The 26,902-nt window shown below is 34.4% G+C and overlaps 1 protein-coding gene across 1 annotated transcript; it reads right to left on the reverse strand.

The window, feature by feature from the left end:
* Positions 1 to 81: 81 nt before the first annotated feature.
* On the reverse strand, positions 82 to 26,526 carry LOC141830095 (sister chromatid cohesion protein PDS5 homolog B). Its single transcript, XM_074717582.1, has 29 exons — positions 26,328 to 26,526; positions 23,247 to 23,444; positions 22,840 to 23,021; positions 20,697 to 20,817; positions 20,394 to 20,579; positions 20,096 to 20,312; positions 19,869 to 20,014; positions 19,594 to 19,751; positions 19,372 to 19,521; positions 19,241 to 19,289; positions 17,693 to 17,884; positions 16,797 to 16,976; positions 15,017 to 15,159; positions 11,112 to 11,238; positions 9,901 to 10,047; positions 9,533 to 9,604; positions 8,788 to 8,924; positions 7,624 to 7,741; positions 4,967 to 5,101; positions 4,676 to 4,881; positions 4,430 to 4,568; positions 4,194 to 4,334; positions 4,000 to 4,080; positions 3,442 to 3,879; positions 1,900 to 1,986; positions 1,789 to 1,817; positions 903 to 1,030; positions 359 to 441; positions 82 to 278 (listed from the first exon to the last, which is right to left on the reverse strand). The coding sequence occupies exons 1-29, from the start codon at positions 26,418 to 26,420 to the stop codon at positions 249 to 251; spliced, it is 4,113 nt and encodes a 1,370-aa protein (XP_074573683.1). The 5' UTR covers positions 26,421 to 26,526; the 3' UTR covers positions 82 to 248.
* Between the last annotated feature and the right edge of the window lie 376 nt (positions 26,527 to 26,902).

Below are 26,902 nucleotides of genomic sequence, written 5' to 3' on the forward strand. Positions count from 1 at the left end.
CCAAAAGATAGAATAAACAAAAAATAAAGAAACCATTTTTAAAATTATCTTCCTCTCAAAAGAAAGATACTACTCCAGCTAACTATTTATTTATATACAACTCTAACACAAAAAAAAAAACTAGAGAAATTTTTTAGAATTTACGTTTTCAACATAAACCTTAATTCACCGCCCAAACCACGGTTCTCCGGCTGTTGGCTATGTCAGCTATACTTGAAGCAGTCGATAGCAGCTGTAAATTGGGATGCCTATTTCCTCCTTTGTTGGATCCTCCGAGACTGGGAAACGAATCAACAAAACCAGTGAGATCAAGCAGTTGCGACACCAAAATAAAACAATGTGTTGAAGGGCAAGTTACACGAGTCATGACCCGATCTTCACAATTTGATGAACTTTCTAACGCATTTGGTCGCGACCTCTTGTTATTTCCTTTGCCAGCTGCTGTAAAGAAAAGGGAAAACAATGCTCAGGTCATATTTAGAATATGGCATCAGAGAAGAATATAATCTGGAGATCCAACCCACTAAATACTGGACATAAGAAATTTATGCTTGGAGACTACCAGTTCAAGTGGATTGAAACTTTTGTTACAAAGAAATATGAAGTAATCATTTCACTGAATGCAAAGTCAGCAACTAGCTCCATCATAATACTTGGTTAAAGACCCAAGTTACTAGGATTGAAAAAAAAAAAAATCATGCTTCTTTATAACTATCCTAGTTTCATCAAATTGTGTTTTTCTCTGGTTCTAAGAAAGCCATTGCCACTGAAAAAAGAGCAATAATCTCCTTATCTTTACTCCAAATAATAAAAAAAAGTTAATTTTGTTCAAGCCAAAAGTAAAAACTAAACGGAGCTTGCAAATTGACTGGCATAGAAACAACTCAGTAAGAAGACTTTACCAACTGAAGATGATAATGCGTTTTCCTTCAACGTTCCTGTTATGTCATTGCAACGGTCAGCTATTATATTGTCACTTTCATCTCCATCAATAGCTATGACTTCATTGTCACCACTAGAAGAATCTAACCTAAATTAATGAGAAGATAGATATCGGATTAAAACAGTGAACAGAGTAGTTTAAGAACAAGTCCATTAAACAGGTCTAACCACATGCTGAGCCCATATTTAAAAGTACAAAATTACAATTACTTAAACTACTGGACAAGGAATTAGATTGGACATAATGTAAACAAACGCTGGTATTATTTGAATTACTTTAATCCAGTGGCATCTCCTGTTTCAGGTTTCGGTGGCTTTACCCAAAATTCCAAGTAGAAGTTTGACTAGGCACCAATAAAACTGATTTGATACACACACCATCCAGCAACAAAGTTTCCCTCTATAACATAAGCAAGATCAGCAATAATGATTCAAATGTCCACACTTAATCAAATTTAGTTGATATTGGAAATTCAATTGCATATTATGATTTGATCGATGCACTTCAATACCAATCCTGAGCCTCATATAGCTCATGCTAAATCTAATAGTGACTATATTTCTATATACCAAGAGTCAACAGTTCAATCAAATTTCAGTTGAAAGTCAAGGCCAAAACCCAATCGCTGGAAGCTAGTTTTCTCTCTTTGCAATTTCCTTAGCCCTGAAAATCATTTTGCTAGTAATATATATTAAAAATGAAGAAAAACATGTATTCTACATGTAAATTTCAAGTCCCCAGTATTTCATTATTTTCTATTCTTCAAGGTACTTTAGATGTATCAAAATAGATTAGAGAAAGGTATGCAATTTCATCAAAACAATAAAAAAACTGAATTTCCTTACCGATATGTAGGTTGAAGGTTGCATCTACTCTGCAGCAATGGTTCTTTAATATTAGAAAGCTAATCTTATTAACAAAATAATAAGGCAATATAAACCTTGAGTACTTCAAACCTTATCGAGAATTGGCACTTTATTGATGGCCTCCCAATTCTTATCCTGAAAGTGGAAGAGATCTACATCACCGCCACCAGTAGTAACCTACGAAATTTCAGCAGATCAATAGAAAGCCATGAATATCTTTATACAAACAAGTTGAGTAGCTAATAAATGGAAAATTCTCAATATATTGGGGGGAAAAGACTTTTGAACAAAAGGTAAAACTTTACAGTACATTTAAGTAGAATCAAGTACATCTATTGTTCATTGTATTACCAAATGGAAGAAGATACCATGTTATGTGACAGAAGGCAATTATTAATATTTAAGCATACATTAACCTAATAACCTGCATGGTGCAGCGAATATAATATTAATTTTTAGCTCAGATTTTTTTGGTCCTGTCATATTCCTATTTAACTACGGTATATAACTAAACATGAGATTTTTGCACAACAATGTGCATACAATAAGTGTCCATCTTTCATTTTAATAGGTTTCAGCTGTTCCAGACAGTTAAACTAGTTAATTTCTCTCAAATTGGAGGAAAATGGCGATGCTACTTCACTCACAATTAATTGCTGAAAGAATTTTTATCTGATAATTGAGAAAAAAATTCACAAGAGATATCAGCATTCAATGTGAATTAAGTATCAAATGAACCAGGACCGAAGAAAAACCTCTTGAATTAGTCTAGTGTTTATATATCTATTATTCTCAGCCTTCCTCTTAATATTTAGCCTGATAAAGAGTGTGAATGTTAAATAAAAGAAAAACAGTAAAGAGAAACTGTTTATTAAATAGTCATTATAGAATGTCAAAGAGAAAGTATATGGCCAACCCCAATGGGTAGGGCTCATGGCTTTCTGTTCTCATGTTGTGCATAATTGAATTTTCAAACTGACATCCTATCACACACTTAGTATGAGGATCATATGAATGAACACCTCACGATTAAACTAAATATGTTAAGGAAAAAAGAATTCGAAATGTATAATAGCAACTTACTGATGAAGTTTCACCATATAGAGGAGGCAAAGAAACAGGAAATACTTGGACGAAGAGAAATCAAAGAGGAAGAACTAGAGGCGGCTTATGCCTTTGACCATATTATGTAGGGAGATGGAAGAGTCACATGGTGTTGCCACACATTATCATAGGAGTTGAAGGAGAAGAGGAGTCAAAGGAGACTTGCTTCTGCGCTGCATCTAGTCAAAGGGGTCAAAAGTAGAGTTGAGAGATAAGACCGACTAGAAACAAACTCTAATTTACAGAATCAAGAGATTGGATTAGGGATGAGCTAATCAATTTATTGGATAGGAGTATCAAGACTCTGGTGATGTATCTCTGAACCTGTGTCACAAATTTAGACCTTTTCTTATTGATTTCCCATATGTCCTCTATGAAAAACATGCGTCTAACATCCAGATCCAAAACATAGAGGACCAGAGACAAGAGTAAACCTATTAGTTACTTTACAAGATAAGGGTATTATTGTTATTTATATAGGAGACAACAAAGTAAAACAATATTTAAGACATGTATACATATACATACCTCAATATCCAGATGGCATTTGGAAATTGGTTTTGAAATTCCATTGGGACGATTGGTAAACCCATTGCTTGTTACAACATTCCCACTTGCTGATGTCATTAACTCCTTAGAAGCAAGGGGTTTTTTTGAAACCCCTGAAATTGTAACTACAGGAAGTATACTAACAGAATCAGAAGAAGATACCAACTCTTCTCTCACTTCATCCTCAGCAGTTCCACGTTCTAAATTTATTTCATCAGGGGAGAACTGTGCTGATGTCAAAGAAGAATCTAAGCAAACTTTCTGTAGTCCCTTTCTGAGGTTATTTTTCATCTTTGATTTACCAAGTGAAGGATCAACATGTCCATCCAGATTTGCAATGTTTGATATGTCATTTATAACATCCCAACTCCGAGAATCATTGAGCTTGATACTCTGTTTAGACTCAGCGCCTGTGGGCTATCAAAAGGAGAACAAAAACATTTGAATAGATTATAACAATTCATCACATCATAGTTGAATCAACATGCTTTGAAATACAACTGCATGAGATGAATTTAGAGGTGCAATGGAGGCCACTTGACTTACGTAAGATTCAAATATACTGAGAATCTGCCTAACAAAGCCTCCTTCCAATAACTTATCAGTGGAAGTTGATCTCTAATGTTGTTAAAGTAAGTACAAGAGTCAATAACCAATCAAAAAAAAAAAACAGAGATATTACCAAATGATTAAACCAAAGTTTTGACGAAACAAGTGCATGTTCCACTTACCCCTTGGTCATTTGCATCCTGGCAAACCTTGAAGTATGATGATGGTAGCAACACAAGATGGGAAGCATCCAAGGAAATCTTGCAAGGCATAGTCAGATGTTTTATTGCAAGAGAACCTATTTTTGACAGAACATGCAATTTCTGCACCGAATAACTTGATCAACATCTAGAAACAGAAAGTGAAAGGCAATAAAACAAAATCTCAGGTAATTTGGGACAAAAATAAGGTAACATACATGGGTACATATAGCATCAACAGCATCATCAGCCTTCTGAATTGCAGAGAAAATACCCAGCATATATGATGTTATTTGACTCACATCATTCTGTTTATGACCCAAATTTACTAAAGCCCGTAACATGATAACGAGTGGACTGCAAGAAAAGGAAAACAAAAATGGTGAATTCCAGTTATGACTTTTATCAGTCATATTGAGGGAAAAAAACATAAGAATAAAGGCAATTATGAGGAAGGTTATTACCTAAGGAACTCGGCATAAGCTTCATAATCTTGGCAATTGTCAGGAGGAAATTTTTTATCATGGGCGAGAAGATGGATCAGGAAAACTACAACATATCCTGGGTGTTTTGTGTTTGCAATTGCATCTCTCTTTTGTGCCATATTATCAATCTTTATGTTAATTTGTCTGTTACGCATTTTCAGGAATTCATCAAGGAACTTCATTGACTAAGAAAATTAAAGGAGAATATTAGAACTACACAACAGAGAAACCAAATAAATTGCATTCGATGACCTCAAGAAGAAAACTAACATCATCTCGAAGTTCTCCCACACAATCCATTGAAGCCAACGCAAAAGCACATGCATATCTGTCAGGTATTGCTTGTTCCTTTAGCAACTTATGAATCTTATAAATCAATGACTTACGGAGAGTAAAAGAAGGATCCTGAAATCACATGAAGGTCACATGCTTATGAGGTCTGTAATTATTGAAAATGAGATTGAATTGCAGATTCATTTACATATTGGCAACAAAAGAGCAACCTACTGTTATGGGAACTCAGTGAATGAAAAATAGACTAGGGTGACCTACAAAAGAAAAAAGCATGGAGTCAATCCTAAGCATGAATGTTGTTGCATACAAATTATTTGTGAATCCTAGAAGGATGTGTTTTCTGAACATACTGACCCAACAAAAATAATCACTTGTAGTCTTGTACTCAAACAAAACAACACAAAAACAGACCCCACTGAATTTCAGACCTCCCAGAAATTAAGCTATGATATCAACTACACCAAGGACATGTGTAAACACAACTAATTGCCCAATATATAATTATGGCTGGGGTACCTGGGGCGATTGTAAATTTATTTTTCTTGTTCTCTCTGTTTAGGTCATTTTGCTATCTTTCTATTTTATATCTTCTCTATTCATACTGTTGTTAATTTTTGATGATTTGCATATATGTGAAACTTTACAGTATATGTCCAAGTAATTATATAACACCAGCATGTTATAAATTTTATCAAGCTAAGTCATTTTATGTGTAGCTATTTACGTGGATTATTATGAAATACATTTACACTATTTCACATGGTTGGTTTTAAATGCTAATACAATTTCATCTAATTAGGTATGTGGTAATGTAGCCTAATCAAGATGACCATCATAATGCATTTATTTATTGTTTCTAGTGTTAGCACAGTTCAACAGTTATGCTTATTATCATAAGGGGTGATCCCAAGATAGTAGTGAATGATGAGTCCATTGTGGCTAAGGTCTTCAGCAGTCAATACTCAGTTGTAGATGAGGTCCTTACCCAATGATATGGGTTGTATTACTAATAGAATTCTTTGGATTATGTACATGTTGAAGCAAACATATGTACACCCTCTATCATAGATAAGGAAAGTGCAAGGGAAGCCACCCAAAAGATGGCTCCAACCACACTCATTCATTGATGTGGCCAAACGAGCTTAGAGTTGCTTGGGTGAAGATGATTTGACTCCTCATTCAGGTAGAGGGATGTTCTAGCTAGTTTCTCCAATTTACCTTGTGCATGATTTAAATTGATGCAATAGATGATATGATATTAATTCTGATTTTGTTTTGAAAAAGAATTGTTCTTGAATCAATCTCTACTCTTGTTGTGTGATAATGTTTTTCATATTGCTTGCCATATCTATGTTAGTTTGTCTCTTGATGCGTGTTGATGACATGGAGATTAACAAGTATGGAAACCTAGTATAATCTCCTTAAAAGAACTTGAAATGCTATGAGGAATGTAATAAACTAAAACGCACAATTAGTTATGCTAAACTAATACAATAACAAATGAATCACTTGTTCTATAAAGTTACGGATACGTGCTCTGAAAGGTTGCATGAATACTTATACAAATTAACAAAATAATGAATAAATGACTTATACTATAAGCGCCTTGGCTCCACACTCAAAAGGGCCCTTGGGATCTTTCTGCATTATGTATAGAGACACATTCTTCACTCAATGAATTATAGGTTTTTATATTTAGTGCATTTTCTTTACTGGGTGCTTAGCAAGTTATTTTCCCTCTATATATTTATACCATGCAATTTTATATTAGATAGATTTCAGTTTCACCCATATATACAAGAGATTACCGAGTGCATTGTGGATTGCTCTCTGATTCCAAGGTTGATATTTATTTTTGGTTGATCATGCTCAAACATCTTGATGACTATATTGGAGATGAGATTTTTAGTGTCCATTTATTTTATTTTCTTTTTACAGAATACTTTCCTTTTGTTAGCATGAACCTAGTATGTTGGTCACTATGAGTTCACTAATGTTGTCAAGCATGAGTTAGTTATTGTGTCAACATATTTAATTTATTTTTTAAAAATTCCAGTATTTATTATCATTATTATACATTGATGCATTTTCTTTGGGTACCTATTTTATGATTATGTTGTGTCACGAGTGAGGAAACACATCTCTTATGTAGGAAAAAAGCCATTGCGTAAGAACGTAGTTATGACAAAAAAACAGGTGGATTAGTAATCTATAATGTGAAGGTTGTTTTCTAGTGTTGTGGGACTAGAGTAGTAGTTTTCTGAAACACAACCAAACAAAAAAAATTCCTTTCTGAAATAGCACAACTTTAAGCCACGAAACTACAACCTGCCTTAAGTCAAAACATTTAAGTGGTGGCAAGGCAAATGCCAATTATTGTACAACCATATTGACAAGCATCACAAAGAACCTTAAAACTATAAATCACATAAAACTCTGTGTGTTGAGAATAACAATATATCATTATTACTGCATATCAACACATTTTACTATGTGTCATTATAAAACTCCATCACAAATGTCACAAAATATGAATGCAACATATTACTATATATTGACATATTAGGAAGACTGCCTAAGTTGGCACTTCTCCTATAGGAAAAAAAAGTGCATTAACTGCTAATATTTCATACCCTTGCACTCATAATAACTAACTGAAAAAGTTTTGGTGGAATATGAAAGTCCCATCTTGTTGCAAGGCGAAGAGCACATTTTGCAGCTGCCAATCTGAGGTGAACCATGTCATTTTGACTGCACAAGTTAGAAAATAGAATATTTAAGAATCTAGTAATGAATGTTAAAGATTGCAAAAGATAACAAAGTAGAGTGAAATCTAAAACATAAGCTGCAAAATATTGACATCATTATTATGTTTTGTAACCAGTGATTACATGAATCTGTGTCTCGGTACCTTGGACTTCTACCACTGCCAAACATGAGTCACCCTTGACCTGTTTGAATTTCCCATCAATAACCCAACTTCTGGTCCCCCATGACTTGTCAAGACTTTCCTTGACATGTCTGAAATCCAATCTACAACCTGCTATGATTTCCACCGCCAACACCAATTGGACTTAAACTACCAAGTGTCTTGTTAGCCTTCACCCACTTTGACTTTTCCACTATCAAGTATCTAGTCTAATGTTGCGTTAATCTGGTGTTAATCTTCTAATGTTGCATTATATGGTTTTCCACTACCCCATACACCTTCCACTTCCATTGTAATCAATTCAACTCTCATAACTAAACTAAAACATGACTATAAAAGAGACCTCCACTGTTGTTTCATTCATTCAAGTATCAGTAAATCATTTGATTCAATAATATTCACTTCTCTGTCGGAATATTGCCTACTAAGGCATGCAAACCTGTGAGATTGCTTAGGCTCAAGGTCCTCACTACTATTGTGCCATTAATGCCATAATCAAGGCTTAAGACACGTGATGCTAGCTGCTAACCTCTACCTAAGAAAAAATCAACAATAACACTAAGTTTAGAAAAGGTCAAAACAATAACACACCGTATGTATGTTGAGTACCCAATTAGAGTGAAGACATGTCCACAGTATAGTCACATAACATTAAGGGGAAAACTCCACAGTGAAACACTTACCAGGCAGAATATAATAATTTTCTTTACCAACACATAAAGAAATGATTTAGAAATCATTCATAGAAGGAAAACAGAGGGCTTAGCCAAAATGAGCTGTATAAGCAATAGTACAAGAGGTTTAGCAAGCATAAAATAATGAAACAAGCAGCAAAACTATTCTGAAAAAAGGAACTGACACTCTTTACCTTATGCCATTATTGCTTATGATCCCATCTTCAAGGATTACGTCTGATAGAATGCTGAAAAATTCATTCACTTCATGCTGTAGCTTTAATGGTTGATGTGGCAGGAAACTCCTAACCAATGATTTCAATGCATATATCTGAAAAACATCAGATTATCAGAGTATCAGATATGTGAAATTCTACAGGAAATAATAATACATATTACTTAGGTCTGCTTCCTATAAAGGAAGGAAAAGTGAAGGAATGAAAAAGTGAGAAAATTAGTACATGCTCTTTTTAATTACATGCACTTGTTTCCTCACTTTTCTATGCGACCACCTTTCCATCCTTTATTTCCTGGAAAAAAATTTCCAGGAAAACATTTTCCAAATTTTAGTGGAACTAAAATCATTCACTTTTGGTTAATGTAAAATAGACATTTTCCTAGCAAAATTATTTTTAAACAAGTCCAACTTCATAATAAAACAACCACCAAGCAACACTTCTCAACTCATATTGGACTTACTTATCCCCATAATAATTAATTCATGTTATTCCCCCTTACCATTTTAGGTTATTACACAATGCATTGTAACACATTTAAAAATATTGCCATAAATTAAAATAATACTCAAAGTAACAGTAAATTGTCCTAGCGATATCTTAAACACAAAACTAATGCAACCATATAAATTATTTAACCATTATGAAGAGATTGATGACATCAAAATACTACAAAAATTACATATCTTTCAGGGCCACTAACCTTCAATTTGCACGATGAGCTGCACATAGTGTTATCGATCGAGAATGTTTGTTCTGAATCTGACATGTAATCCTGCACAATCAAAGTTTTCTCAATTTTAAATTATTAAAGATTTAAACTTGGTGAAGAACAATTGCCTGCAACTATCGATCCTACAAAGAGTAATGATAGGTAGCATGAAAAATGGTAACATGAATGTAGCATGACACACTGCATGCAGTGGGTCCCACTTACATGCAGTGGGACCCACATCCATGCAATTGAGTGTGTCATGCTATATTCTGCATTTTTCATGCTACCTATCATTACTCTCCTACAAAATTGTAAATGGAGCTTTCATATATAAAAACTTCAAGGTGCTAAACTACCTTTGAACATAAAAGTTCCTGGACAACAAAATGCTTGATTTCCTTCTTGTATAATTCATAGGATGAAGGGGAGTACTGTGAGATGCAGCCCAAGGTTTGAAGAAGTGTTGGGACATGATTTTCATTATGCAAATAATCAACTACTTTCTGCCAAAAAAATTCAGGCTCAATTAGTTACCAGGCATCTTCTATTAACACCACAAAAACACAAACATGTTGAATTGATCATCCAAACAAGTATTATGACCATGGCATCAATGTCAATACTTAGAGCTTAAGTTGTACTAGTATTCACAACACCACATGAAAAAGCAACAACTTGAAAACACCCATTAAAAATAGAATTCGCAGTATAAAGACAACCAATCAAACTGATGAAATGCAAGACAAGTATGGGTAAATACATTATCAGTAATTGAGTTGGTTCTAAAAAACCAGATAAAAGTAAATAAGTCAATAGGACAAAGTCAATATGTATACACAAAGTTATCAATCTCTCCATCACATTATTTTGCTGTAACAATAAGAAATTCAAGACTGGACATTCACATTTGCAAATTTTATTTGAATATTCATAAATCATTAAAATTAAGTAACAATAAACTTCAATTGCTATATATTATTATGCAAACTCTTAAACAACATTCTGATATGCGTTAATATTTTTATTACTTATACCATGAACGATTAGAATAAAAGGGGACTTTGATGATTGGACTTAATATCATAAATTGAGATGCAGGAAAAATTGTATATAGTTAACTATGCTTGAGAGTTTACGAGATGATGATTATTTGGAAGCATTTCAACCAACAATTAATGTCTATCAATTGGCTTCCATTTGCGAAGGTTATCTCATTTAGCAGAATCCACTTTTATGACTATATATTCTACTATATGTATTGTCTAAGACAATCTAGATTTAGGGCATTGACACCGTTATCCATCATTCTAATTGTGCAGAGTGTCAAGCTATCTACAATATTCCATGCAAACGATACAACTGACAACTTAAATTGACTGAATTAGCAGGAAAATACTTTTTTAGAAGCCAAGCAAAATTAAGAGTACTGACAGCAACAATTTAAATTGCAAAGATAACATACAAAAGAACAAAAGTAATCTATCAGTGTTAATGGTTACTAGTTTTCAATCAAAATCAGAAAAAAGATGTGAGGAGTTGCAAGTTTTCTTATTGGGGTTTGCATTACCTTGCATAATGTGGCAAAGGTGCAATCATTAGTAGAACAATTAAGTGAAGACATTGCAGACACAGCAAGTTTAGACTCATTACGCGTTCCTTCAAGGCATTTATGTTCCAGAAATGGGTATATATCTCTGGAAGAAAAAAAAATCACAACTTTCATATTAGTATAAAAATGTAATCATAGTTTTCTTCGTTAACAAAATCCAGAGAAATGCCTAAGGAGTGGTTCATAATGATGTTGAGTCCAAAGGCATGAAGGGTATAATGATAATGAAAAAATTGAGTCAAAATTAGCAGAAATGGTCAATGTGTATAGCAACCAATGAAATTACATAGTTTTCTTTTAAAGATTCTGTTGTATACTAAACCACCAATACCAAATGTAAGCCAAGGTTAAAAATGATGAATAAGAGCCTGTTATAAGCAAAAGCATTAAAAATTTTGAAGGTATAAAAAGGCATTTTCTTGCACCAAATTGGCCAACAACATTGTTGCATACATAGTATACCAAACTACATACAGCCAACAGGAAAAATAAATAAATTTTCAATTGATGCAAATATTTAAAAATAATGAATTGTATGTATGGAACAAAGTATATTAATTAATGAAAACTGGCTAACAAGTAAACAAGAAATATGTAAAATTAAATAAATAAATTTCATGTTTTCACATAACAAGAAAAAAACAAATTACATAACAATGTAATTGACAAACAAAGTATAGCTAATCAACTAATCAAATAAGTTACAAATAAGAGCATAAAATTCTGAATCCACTACCAAAGGCATGCACAACATTGAAACTTTTTTTGAATACTATTTCTAGACCATATTAATCATTTAATGCTATGCTTGGATGGCTTCTAAAAATACACATCTGAAAGGACCACATGTTGGGTATTTGATGAGGTCCCCTAACAAAACCACACTAGGAGACTATTAAAAAGTTAAAAGATATCAATAACTAAAATTGGGACAAAATAGGTTATATGAATATCAAATTTTAAACATTAGAAGCATAAAGTCTAGAAATAGAAAAAATGATAATGGAATTAGGGAAAGATGATAAATTGCACTTTTTCTAAAAATCTTTTTTCAATATTGAAAAAAAAATGGTTATTAGAAAATCAAAATATTACATACACTAAGGGGTTAAAGTTAAACAACTACTTAAACTTAGTCAAGCTCTCCTAAGTTCTTCAAGTTATAAATCATTACAACATGTCTTCTGTAAACTAGTTCCACCAACAACTCCATGTTTCACTTCTACTTCGAACTCAAGTAGAATTGATTTTACCACATTTGTAATTTGATTTGGCTTATGGTTCTTATGCATCTATATTATCAAATTCCATATTCCAAACTCTCACAAAGAATTTATGTCACTAATAAGTTGTGGAACTTAAAAAGATGCCTCAATAACATTAACATTAACACTCCGTCATTCTCTCTGACCATTAATGAGGGGTCATATGGATTCTTCAGAGGGCCAAAGGACTACGATAGGGAGATCCTCTCTCTCCCTATTTATTCGATATTTGTGTGGAGATCCTTGGACAACAAATACAGCAGTGCACGAACAAATCAAATTTCAAATTTCATCCTCGGTGTGGTCAGCTCAAATTGGCGCACTTGGCGTATGCAAATGACTTATTATTATTCAGTCAAGGGGAAGTGGTATCAGTAAGAGTTTTATCTTCTTATTTGCATATGTTTGAAGAGACCGCAAGGCTTCAAGTTAATCATTGGAAGTCGAACATTTATTTGGCTGGAGTAGATGAATCGACGCGGTTGCGACTACTTTCTCTTACGAGCTTCCAGGAGGGGACTATACCCTTTCAATATTTGGGGACACCGCTTACTACTGAGCGTCTATGAATTTCGAACTACAGTCCACTCCTTGATTCATTAGTACGGCGGATTAACTATTGGCCGAAGAAGACACTTTCATATGCGAGAAAGACACAACTCATCACTTCAGTGCTTCAGGGAGTGAAGTGCTTTTGGCTCTCTATATTACCTATTCCTCTTGAAATTATTGACCACATTTACAACATCTACAGGTCTTTTATGTAGATGTCCAAACACTTCCGGTGTCTTGGGCAGATATGTGCAGGCCCAAGGAGGATTGAGATTTTACGACTTGCAAGCTTAGAACCTTGCCTTATTGGCCAAAGCACTTTAGCAGATATAGGCGAAGGAGGATGATCTTTGGATCAAGCAGGTGCATCATACCTACTGGAGGCAGGCGGACATATGGACTTGGCAGACGATGCACTCAGATGCCCAACTGATCAAACGATTATTACAGATCTGTAACTTTATCCTCACAGCTACTAGGTCGTCGATAGGTACTATGTAGAGGCTGGCTAATTGGTTTGAACAGGATGGAGGTGTGGCCAGGGCTTATGACTTCTTTAGGCAACCCAATCCTAAATAGCCTTGAGTACGGACAGTGTGGAAGCCCTACATCCAACCTAGTCATGCAGTTACGTTTTGGATGTTGACTCAGAAGCAACCTCCCACCAGAGACAGACTGGACTATTTGGAGGATCGGTGTTGTGCCTTCTGTAGGCGAGAGATGGAGACACAAGAGTACTTGTTTTTTGGATACCCTCCTATAGCGGTCTTATGGTGGAGGATCCGTGAGTGGTTACATATGGGATATGAGATATCTACCTACCGGTGGATGTTGTGAGTCTTCGAACATTTCTTTAGAAGAGGTTGTCTCTTGACTAAAGCTAGACACCTTGCGATGTCGACTTTGATACACTTTGTATGGAGAGCTAAGAACAATTATATCTTTGATAAGGGGTGGTTATAGAGTGAAAAGATTTTTAGAAATGTACAAATCCATGTTTACCAATCATTGGGAGTGTTTCTGATCTGACATTACGTCATACATAAGACGTTACTGATTATTTGGTATTGTACAGGACCTACTTTGATATATACATTTTACGTATCCAAAAAAAAAACATTTTTGAGAAACTAATATGTAAAACAATGAATAATGATAATTCATTATAATAATTGTTTATAGCATATTGCACTAATTATCTGAAATGCCAAGAAGTAGATTACAATGTATCAAAGTTTTAAACAACATTTCAAGCTAAGGTATTGGCCCTCGAACAAAATTACATTCTCATTGTTGTATCAATATGTACAAAGACAAATGCTACTGGCCTTGAGTAGAAGAAATCAACTGAGAAGAAAAGGAATGGAACATTGTTGCACTTTAAATTATTTATTAGAGGAACAGCAAGAAGAACAACATCAAAATGCAACAAATGGCCAAGAGGAACTGAAAGAAATCCTGATAACACTTCTCGCACTTTTCACAATGATCTACCATAACAAGGGATCTGATAGTGGAACCCCAACACTAGCTTTTCAAGATGGAGGAGAACTTGAGAAGCAGTAGTATGATTCCATCTTGCCACTGTTGCATCTCAAATCTTTGCTGGAGTGGTTGGTGCCGCAGCACAAGGCAACATCTTAATTCATGCAATGTACTCATCAACGTTAACAACAGTACTAGTATTAAAAGTTATGCTTTTATATGGTTTAGTCATGCGACATGGGTTGCTAGGAAACTTCATATAATAGGATCAACAGACCTCGACAATTTTTTTTATTACAAAAATAACAAACCAAGAATGTGAGCATTAAAAACATAAACAGATCTCTACTTATAGAGACCCATAAAGACAACTGTAAAGTAGATAAAATGATTTATCTAGAAACAATATGTCCAAATGGACCCTCAATCCCAGTTACATTTGTTATTTTATTACTTGACAAGAGGGACTTTTTTTCTGTTACTGCAATGAGAACTAGGCAGTAAAAAAGGAGGGAAAACATTCTCATTACATGCCTACTTACAGCGCTTCATGTTTGTTACCTGAGTTCTACAGAAATATGTTGACCTGCTGTTGATAAAATCTGAAGAGCCTTTTCATTATTCATTGCAGTGTCCATGGAGAATAACTTCAGCAGGCATTCTTCTGCTCCTCTTACCAACATGGGAAATATGGATAGAATGACCTACAAGATTGTTTAAGAATTCATTTCGTGTGAAGCAGAATTACATGTACACATAGCAAGAAATAGGATGACATAAAGAGTGCTTCTGCATCATATGGTCTCTCATATGTAGTATTAGAACTAGGCAAGGTATTGGAACATAATGTAGTCATATGCATTTTGCAATCCCCATGTAGGAATACCTAAATTTCCATTATATATATATAGACACATGTGCACAGTAACAATAATTATCAAACTACATTTTTTAGTTTTTTAAACTTACCATTTACTTTGTACAAAATCCATGGTAAAGAATCAATTAAGAGACCTTAGCCAACAAAATCCACAATTAAGGAGCTCAATGTTTCAGTGGTGATCCTACTCATGTTGAATTTGTAAACAATAAATCCACCAAGGGGCATACATTGGAGTTGAGCAATAGACAACAGTTAACAAATTCCATAATCAAAGAGGTCAAGGTTTGACTAGTGATCCTACTTGCTATTGCACTTATAAACAGCATATGCACTAAAAGGGATACGTTGGCATTGAGAAATGTAGCAATAATTGTAAATCAGCCACCATCATTTAATGTATTGTCAAGGTTGGTCGTCTTTTATAATGGAAAATTCTAGCACTCATTACCTTAGATTAGGAAATGGTGGATATTAGATATAATATATCACTGGATGAAATGCTTATGGAAAATGATTCACTGATAATGATATAGTTGCAAATGGTGGTTTTATTGTAGATAAAATCATATATTAGTCATGCCGGTGAAGATCAGCTTGGGTACTTCTAATTATCTTACCTATGTGTGCACATAGTTTCACTCTCTATCATAGTATAATGCAGTGCAACATGTAACACCCATGGATCAATTCAACAAAACTTGCTGCAGCTCTAGCAATTAGCATCTGGATGATCTTTCCTCTACTTAGGTTTCCTTCTTAACTCCCTGTTTCTTGCTGCTCTGAGAACACAAGGGTGTTTAGATATTTAGTGGGGTTAAGTTAAAATTTAGCTAGAGGTTATATGCACTTTCAAGAGTTTTGGAATGCCTTGATTCTTCTATCATATTGTCATTATTTAGTTGAGGTTATACATGTTTTGATATTCAAATATATTAGGCTTTTAACTGTGATTTGTGGATATTTGTAGACAATTTGAGTTTATTCTAAGAAGATATTTTGGAATTATTTACTTTTGATTTGTACTCAAGTTGAATGATGTTTCCTGATTTAGCAAGTATCAAAGAGAATGGCATGCGAGCATAGTGAAAGCCATGCTATCTCATAGTCATGTAAACTCATTAGGAGCATGACAAGCCAATTCAAGCCAACAGCATAGATTAACAAATAGTGCAATATGTGAACAAAGCATAGAAAAGCCCAAAGCAGGGGAAAATACACAAGTAAATTCTTTGCCATGATAGATTGTGAAACATCCAAATATAGATCTTATAGATAAAAGTGCCAAATCTTGAATTCAACTGAAGGATAAAATTCTTATAGCAAAACCCAAATAACTGTGACAAACTAGATTAGATGGTATTGATGATTTTCATAGCTAACATGTCTTGGTTTGAATGGCCAGAAAATTCAAACAACAAAAATTGGATCTAAGAAGCATAGAAAAGCACAAGTACTTACAATTAGAAGATCTAAAGAGGCATTCATAACTTTAGATTGACTGTCTTTTTCAGATATAACAGCTTCCAAAATACAATGTACATGTTCGGCAGTGAATATTGAATATGAACACTTTCTAGAGAGTGTACTGAAAAAATCACAATATGGATGCCTATCCCCAATCTTCTTAAGAAGAGAAACCTATAAACAAACAGAAGTTTAAAAATAATAATAATAAGACTTGAAAAACACATCATTATTAATAAATCACTATAGAGCATAAATTGGTATTCTATTGAAAGAATACAAAACTCGAAGAATGGACATTTATATGGCAAGTAGGAATGAAAACATAAAACATAAAATTTTTAGACTAAAAACCTACTTTTGCAGGAAAGACATAGAAACCATGCACAATAGTTATGCGAATGGCTAAAAACATCATTACTTGATGCAAAACGTCACAAGTACTTAAATATGTCAAACATGATATTTATTGTGCATATGAAACAAATATTAGAAACTTTTATGGCGTAAGATTTTACATTAATGATATCAAACCAACATAATTGTAAGGAAGAAAATGAGAAAGATTATGATAAGAAATATAACGAGGAAATTTTTATAGTTTTTCACCTGGAAAATAAAAAGTGAGTCATTGTGTAAAATTTCATACCATAATACACTTTGTTAGATATATAAACCACTCATTTTTAATCTTACTATCAATTACTTTTATTTTAATATTATCCAGCATAGGCCCCTGACTAAGGTGTCTTGCCTACCATCTAGGTGCAGAAAATATAAATAATCTATAACCTGAAATCACCTTGTGAAACCTTGCATGCTGATTAAGGGCAAAGACAGATGCATCACACATAAAGTATCAAGTGATAGTTGAAAGCCACAATTCTTACATGAAAAGAATGAATAGCTGAAGGAGATGCATATTCATCAGCCAATGCAAGCAATATCTTAAAAATATTATTATCCTTCATTTGGTGCAATTTTTGGAAGCACTCAACAGCCTTAGAAGGATCAAAGAAACTAGAGGACATCTTCATATGCAATAACAATATCCTGTTGCGTGCATCTTCTGAAGTAATTTCCTGCAATTCATGTACAAAACTACTACTTAATTTCTCCATGAAAACAAACATCAAGGACCATGATTCATGTAGCCATAGGTGAGATAACCAAAATGCATAATAAAAAATAAAGTTGAAGAAAGATGATAACACTTTACCATGATTTTGAAGCCCATATTATATATCACATATACTTTATACTTTATATGCACATATACTTTATATGCCAGAGTATTCAAATAAAAAAATGTACAGATTGGTAAATTGATAACCGGTTAAGATATCCACAGTTCAAAATTAGAAAATGCGCTGATTTGCAAAATTTTGAAAAACATATGCAAACGACAGTATGCAAAGAATTTGTTACATGATGGTATGACGTACACAGACAGCACTTGCACATGTAATCCATATTCTCCTCAAAAACATAAAATTGGCTAATCACAAGAGTTTATAGACACAGATAAGCGAACTGCTATTAACCAGATAAATTAAGGGATCAATTATTCAATCTAAGTGGCTCATCATAACAAACTGATATAAATTGTCAACCCAATCAAATGAGAAACAGATAAGTGTTCACTTCTGATAGAACTTCAAATAACTCAACTTCCAGCCAAAAAGCTGAAATAGCAGCCCTTATACCCAACTAATTCAATGTAATTGAATACTTCCTAAATTCATCTCCCTCGAACTCCCATTATAATTGATGAGTCTTGGTTACATGCTTAGGCATTTCCATCTTGCAAACTAGAAAGTGCACTTCAATATAGGAATGTTCCTTACTTTTTTAATATTGTTTGACAGTATAGTGCTATGTAGTATTTGCATATCTAGGCCATTTACAAGGACATCTTCAAAATGGGCATAAAATAGCATTTGAAGCCTTCCACTTGAGTGTCTGTAAAATTGATTAATAAAGAACATAAATACAAACAACGGTTGAGAGACCATATCCCACACTTGACAATTGGATAAAAGTAATCATAGAACAAACCTCAAACAGAGTGTTATTGAAATTCTACCAAAATGGTAATTAACACCTTGTGCAAGGCTTCAAATGCCTTTTTGAGGGGGAAACTCAAAGAAGAGCTGCAAGAATTTAATAAACTCTAAGAATATAAGGCTTTGATTGTCAGATCCATACCAATCTGAACAGTCTATAAATGGTACAGTGCTGAACACTAAGCCATAATGCCAGGAAGGGATATTTGTAGGAAAAAGACATCAATGCCAAATCATTCAGTCCATCCAACCATCATTTGCTCTACTAACAAGTTCCAGCCAATACATGCTGGTATCTCAAACCATACTTTGTATATGCATATAGATGGACTTAAAAAGTTACTACCTTGCTTACAGCAGAGAATCAAATACCTTTTCTTTATCTCGTAGACTTAAATATTCTTTTAGGTCCATCTGAAACCTGGAAAGCCAAAAAATTAAAAATTAAAAAAAAAGGACTGATTATGAGTATTAAGTGAAACAGAAGAATATTATTATCATACCTCCATTTCTTATGTAAGATAGATTTTAAAGCCTTTCTGTGAGGCGACTTCAACATTGAAAAAAATGCAATCCAATGTTTTATCCTCTCTTTTACAGAAAGTGATGCTGGAAACATGCCATCTGCAAGGATTTGTTCAAGGTTGTGTTGACTGCAGAATTCGTCACACCTTAGTACCTCTGTGACATATCTAAATCAATTATTTAAAGAGAAAAAGACTAACCTGAACTCCTTGCAATCCTTCTCAAAGCAAAAGCCCAAAATTTTGCAGGGAATTTGTTCATAGTGGTCATTGAGTGCAAATAATCCCTCAGAACATTTATTGCAGTATGCATGGTATAACACCAGTAGCTCATCTAATACTTTCTTTCTAACAGAAACCTGCAAAGAAACAGAAAAAAGAAAAGTACTAGATACTTGTTTTGGAGAAACTGAAAGCTAGTCACCTTTTTATCATGATGCTTAGATACTTATTTGAAGAAACCAAAACCTAGTCACCTTTTTATCACGAAGCCTTTCCACAGTTTGCAGTACAATCTCAGATGGAAAACATGTCAAATTAGATTTAGCAAGATAACAAACTGCAAAGACAGCTGCTAATCTCACTTTATCATCAAAATCAAGCAATCTTCCTTCAAGCACAGCTGCAAGCAAGTAAACAAGATTCAAAAAATTCTAAAGAAAGAGTACAATATCAGAACTTAACAAAAATGTGAATGCCTCACAGAGAATATCATGTGCTTCCTTGCCAAAGGGATGAGCCATGTAACATTCTCTAGCACACTCTATTGTGGCAATCCGGACTTCCGTAGATTTATCAGAGAATCTGTTTAAGAATTCAACAAAGACTGCGTAGTATTTCTCACCAAAACGGAGCTCAGATTTGGCAAGAAGGTTTCCCACTAAACGAACAGCACGCAAGCGAATATCCACCTGCTCAGTCTGTTAAAAACACCAATTGAGATGCCTTCTGACACAAGAATACATAATAAAAGAGAGTTAATAATAACTCTAGCTACATACTAGTAGTTCTTGGGTCAAGTTTGGGATGATGCTGGTGAGAATCTGTGGGGCGCATTGAAATATCTCCAAAATAATTTCACATGTATCATTGTCAAAATTGCAAGATGTTAAAAAACTACAAATTGATGGCTCAAGCTTTCCAGCACACTTCTGTATCAATGAAACAGCAAGCCAAAAGGATGCTCCCTGCTAACAAGTAGTTAACAGAAGTTGATAACTGATTGTAATGCAAGCAATAAACAGACTTTCTGAATTTATGTAGCACCAAGATTTTGCATGAGTATTGCAACTGATAACAAAAACCTTCTCAGCTTTCACTAGTTGTTGCAAAATGATCTCCAGGAGTGGTTGGGTAACTTTCTCCTCTATAAGAAGTGTCATAATTGACAGCATAGCTTGGAATAAGCTTCTTTGATGACCGTGTCTAAACAATAGCAGTTATAGCTTAAATAAGCAGTGTAACCAGACTACTACACGTCAAACACAGAAATTCACAAAGGCAAATAATACTTAGTGTTATATATGCAAAACAGAAAGCTATCCAGCACCATGAAAAAGTTCAAGAAAAAAATGACATAGGTGAATATTTAAGGTTATCAGGTCATGAACATGAAGTGAACTTTACCAGCCAATCCACCATAATCATTCACTGGGTAGTCAGGTTAGGTTTGAATAAATGTACACCACATTTGGTGCCAAGGTACTGCCTCATACACAAGTTTTTCATTGTAGATGGAGTGAGACACAGCTCAACCTAAAAATCAGCTAGTCTACATAATGTACATAAATCAAGAAATTTGAAATATTTATGACAGCATATTTTTACATAAGTATTTCAAAAGACTCCTACCAATTAACCTCTATTATCAAACAATTACGTTCAGTTTCCAGAAAATAGGCTAAGAATAGATGTTGAGAAGATTATAAAGTAACTCGCTTTTAAATAAATGTAAAACAACCGTAAGTGTTTGGTAAAACAACAAAAGAACATATGTAAAAGCAATAAAAAAGGATGAAGAAACAGATTCATAATCAGCTTACAGTTACATTCTAGAGGAACAGCAAGTTGGCATCAACTTCTGCACCAGAGATAATAGCTATCTCATCCAAGCTTATAAAACTCCTCTACTGGTCAAATTTAATTGGAGATTGTAAATTCCCTTATAAAATAATACAAGTTTATCATTCTATACATTGTGTCACCATTATTATTATGTTTGCAGGACAAACATATATAGAGCCAATTAATGTTGTGCAATGAATTGTCTAACCAATGCACCATAGCTAGCACAAGGACATCTACAAATTGTGCACAACCTAGAAGAACTCATTCTGGACCTAACAAATTTAATCAAATTAATAATTATATCCATAACATGTGATGTGTATCAGTCGAGTAATGCACATAGCAAGTATGGTTGTGCATGAGTAAAAAAATACAAATTTGTGACTCATATAAGATGGTATAAATATTGAATTCCTTAATAGATACAGCTATAGGTAGTCAAAATTTCACAATACCTAACCCATTGCCAACAATAGCAACCTACAAGTATGAGCACGCAAATGCAAAAGAATATTGAAAGAAACCTATAGAATTCTATAATTAAAAACATAAGAGCTAGAAGCAAGAGGCAAGAACCAAATGGATAGATGCACCTAGAAGTTAAAAAGAAAAAAAAAACATTGCAGACAAGATTGAGAATGAGGGTGACATTTTATGATCACACAATAGAGTGTGTTACTTAGTCGCGAGAGAAAGAACCCAAATGCAAAGGGATGGCCTAGAAGAAGACCACAAATGTGTGTGCAAGAGAATAAAAATACATTGACTACATGACAGGGATGTGATACCCTAAGTAGTCAAGTTCACCTTGTTGGAGTGCAAATTACAGCATGCAAAGGGAAAAAAAAAAAAGCATGCAATGAATTAGCAGCTCTTATTAAAAAGGGAAACTATTTAGGTAATTCAACCTTAGTACCATCTACCACATCTTACTGTATTATAATGACCCAAATGAATTCCAAACAACATTAATGTAAAACAACAATATGTGCTAGACTAAAACCTGCTAGTACCAGTCTAATTAAAATTCTCCACAATCAAATTCCAATGAATTCTAATGACCCAAATGAATTCCGAACAACATTAATGTAAAACAATATGTGCTAGACTAAAACCTGCTAGTACCAGTCTAATTAAAACTCTCCACGATCAAATTCCAATTAATTACAACGCTTGAATAAGGCATCATTGTTCAATCACTAATCTGTGGATAAACTAGACTAAAGCAAATGTTGCATTCTAAATTCAACTCTCGAGAAAAAGAATAGTGAAAATAGGTGTTTATAGCTAACATCAAAATCATGTTCTAAATATATATTTAACTTACAACTTTTGAGGATGCTGTTCAGTGAGAGAATTGTCAGGAACAAGAAGTCAAACCTGATAACAGAGAAAATAACTTTGAACATATCCAGAACTAAATCCTCGCAATCAATATCCAACATTATCACACAACATTTCAAAGCTGCAACACTCTCCAGTATCTTTGTCCTCCTCGTAAAATATGGACTCGTAGTATCAACCAAGTCCACAAACGTGTCAATAATAAGCCTAAAAACATGCTGCAAAATGCAATTAAAATTCACAGTGAGGTTTGGCAATAAATTTTTCAAAATTTCTAGTAGCCATATCATAGGTTCCAATTACTGTAAAATCCAAAAAAACTACCATTATTGCACGGAGAAAAATAGCATTGATAACCAACCATAGAGAAAAAATATGTATCTACAAGCAGTTATGAATTTCAAAAAAAAATTAAAAGGCAGAACTTGAGAGAAGATTATTACCTTAAATATTTCATCAGTAAAAGGTGCATCAGGTGCCAAAATCCTCATAATTTCACTTAAACATACGGCAACCAGTAATTTAACTTCTTTATCTTTATGCTGAAGTAAATTAATGTGCGAAAGAGAATTAGTTAATGGTCCTAGAGATATCTGTAAAGAAGAAGACTGATTCAACTTGGATAAGGCAACTTCGGCATCCTGCACAAAAAGGGAGAACAAAAAATAAGAAATCAAAATTAGTCCACAAAAACTTGCAAATAAAAAACAATGTGAAGCAGTCAAGAGTCCCCACTCTAGAATTGGCTCCAGTTGCAATCACCAAGAACTTAAAGAAGAAAATGCAATAAATATCATTAAAAATGCCAGAATGGAAAAGGCTGCTCCAAGAACTACACTGATCAACTATCAAACAGGGCAAAAATGCAGTGAAATACAATCGGGAAGAGTGAGAATTGAAAGGAAAATTATTGTTTTAGAAAACTATTGCACCATATTTGTAGGACACAAATACAACAGCCAATAACTAGATAGCCAATGTGAGACTAAATTTCGTAATACAAACAACTATAAACTATTAAGTCAAATGATTCTTAATACTCCCAACAAACTAGAGCATTTACATCATCTATGCGCATCTTGTTACTTATACTGCAAAAAAATTAAAAGAATTATAAAAATCCCACTGATCATAAGGATGAAGCAACTGAATACTAAAGTAGCAACTGATAGATGGACATGCTGGAGGCTGAAGTTGGAGATAATCTTCAAGATAGTATCTTCAAAGGACAAAGTTGGTCATATTCTTCTTCCTTGACTCCTCTTCCAAATAAAGATAGTCTTCTAATTACAAAATCACGTCATCGCCTTTAAACATCTTTATTCTATCTTAACCTATGTTCTCTAATTTTATCACCTATGAGAATTTTGTTAGTAACTCTCAAATATTAACATTTCTATGTCCTACAACTAGATACATCCATCTTAATATTGTCATCTCTGTAGCAATAACATTTTTGAAGTGTTATTCCTTAGTAGCCTAATCCTTTGATCTATAAATTATGAATTGTACCACAACCACAGTCTATATTTTTTTCTTTTTATTCTAAATGAGGACACGAAGTTTGCACAAGAAAAGCTTTTTCAAATTTTTACCACCCATTTTTATCTCATTAACTATATGTGCATTAATATTCCTTTCTTGTTGAATTTTTATTCTACTTATCTCAAAAGATAAGATTTGTTTTCTAAAATTCTTCACTATAATTAATGCTTTAAATCTACGTTAATTTCACTTGCATGAATTAAACACTCTAACTGAGTGGGAGTGCTCTTTCCCTTTTTATTAACAATTCTCCTTTTTCTTCTTCTTTTTAACTGTAACTAAGGCTCATTTGGACAAGTTCCTAATAAGTTGGACCTCATCAAGGGTTAATTCATACTCGACCAGCATATGAGGCATGATCCATAAAGGCTCTAATTCTAAGAGAATGTGGTGGGAGAAAGATAAGGGAGGGAGATGGCGGGTCAATGACGATAAATGCATGAAGAGACTTAGGGAGGATAGCAGTATGTGTTTCAATTGGCACAGTAAAAAATTTGACAAGTTCAAAGGTTGATGAGGACGGATGACAATGACTCTTGAGAGAAACTCCTATTGATTGCATGTGTAAGCTGAATAGAGAACTTTGAGATCATTCTCCCAAGAGATGTGTTATTGGTTCCCCATCTTCTTTACAAAGGTGCAAAAACAAGGAGACATGGGTTATGGCAAAACGACATTAGTTGACTCTTCTTTACAAATGGATCAAGTGACGCAAAAGGATAGTTCTACCAAGTAATAGTTCAAGTTCAGAGAGACAACTTAATTGATCATGTTCAAGATGGGACAAGGGAATTGATTTGTGGTAGCATTCACCTACTGATGGATGTCAAGAGAAGTGACAGTGATGTAAGAGGCATCCCAATTCAAATAGTTGTATGGGTCTTTAACAAAGCACATAACCAAACTACCTCAACAACAAAGTAACAACATTAACCCACTGCCTGTTGCCATCATTAAACAAACCTTTATAGTTCCATCTTTTTCTTTGATGCTTGAACATCAGTGAAAGAGCAAGGAAGAAAGAAACAGCAAATTCAAGTATGAAGGTTTTAACCTCGAACATCTTTGTGTTGTACAAGATTAAGCTAGAAAGCATATTATAGCACCATAACTTAGATTGCTAAAATTAGCTAATTTCCCACTAGTTCATATTTATTCATATATAGGTTTAACAAAAGACAGCAATCCATACAGCCAGAGGGCATCATTCTTCATCTTCAAGTTCTATTTCATTTAACTAATGAAACCCTTCGTACCTTAATTTCCTATTTCTCTCACAAGAAGAATTTACAAGTCCAGAATACCACTACAACTGTTAATAGCCGTCAACTCATCAATTGTTGATACCCCTGGTGTTGCTAGAGTGAGCATTTTGCCAAACACGTAGCACTGTACACCACATGACATATCCTGCCAGCAGTTCTCGCTTCTCATAGTGTGTTTGCCTTAGATCAAAGTAACAATCGAAGGTACTGCTAACATGGATACAAATCAGTTACAAGGAAACAATTGTCTCTTACAAGTTTGCGAAACGTATTCCATGAGATCATGGAAATTACAAGTACTCATACCATCACTGATATCTGCTCAAACTTTTACTATGGTCTGAGGGGGGCGGAGAACATCAACCATCACTAATTTAGTCACTACATTCACGATCTAAGAAATAATGGAGACAAGAACGTGCAATCCACCGAATCACATTTTCTGGGTTCCGATCTTATGAAATAGAACTTAGGTTACCCGTTAATACTAACACTGGCGTCGCACTCGGTTATACACTACTAGGTTGCAAAAGGTGCACCGGTCAAACTCATTATTGACAGCGAAATGAAAACCACGTTGGGATAGAACAACTCGACGGAAGCCATGGAAGAAGTTGGAGCTTAGATAAATCAATCCAAAATCAAGAAAAGGAAATAAAACACGGAGATCGGTAGAGATTTGATTTATCTCGGCGTTTAGGAACCCGGAGTTACCTTAAGCAGCTTCACCAAAGCATCCTTGCCGAGGCGAGGTCGGGCGAGGCTCTTGCCGATCTCTTGTACAACTCGCTCCGGGGGTAAAGCCATGGCGGATGATCGGAAGGACAAACACTAGATTGCCAACGGAGGTATCACTCAAAGAATCGGAAGGAATGAAGAGTTCTAACCTTCTAGGTTTTAGTCTGTTGTGGAATCCAAGCGATCCGCAGAGGTTTCTCCGGTGGGAGGCCAGTTTATAGACGAGGCAGAGCCGGAGAAGGGCTGCGTTACGGTGTTCCTGTGGTACAATTTAAGTTGCCAATAATTGCAACCTTTCTTTCATCAGAATTGTCTATTGGCCTATGTTAATGTACGTTATAATGATCTAGTGGAACACCAGAATCGATCAATTTGAATTTCCCGCTAAGTTCAGATTGAAAAAATCCCATTCCACCGGGATCTCCTTCTTCGCGAAGCCTGAGAGCGACCACCGACACCCCTTACGAAGTCCCACCGGACACCGGCGGCTGCGACCTCGCCTCGAAGCCCCATTTGCGGTCGCCGTATCATCACACAAACCCCTGCGTCTA

This window comes from Curcuma longa, chromosome 5 (genome assembly GCF_044706935.1).
Source record: "Curcuma longa cultivar G26 ecotype Majalengka, Jawa Barat chromosome 5, ITB_CL_G26_1.1, whole genome shotgun sequence".
Lineage (NCBI taxonomy): Eukaryota > Viridiplantae > Streptophyta > Magnoliopsida > Zingiberales > Zingiberaceae > Curcuma > Curcuma longa.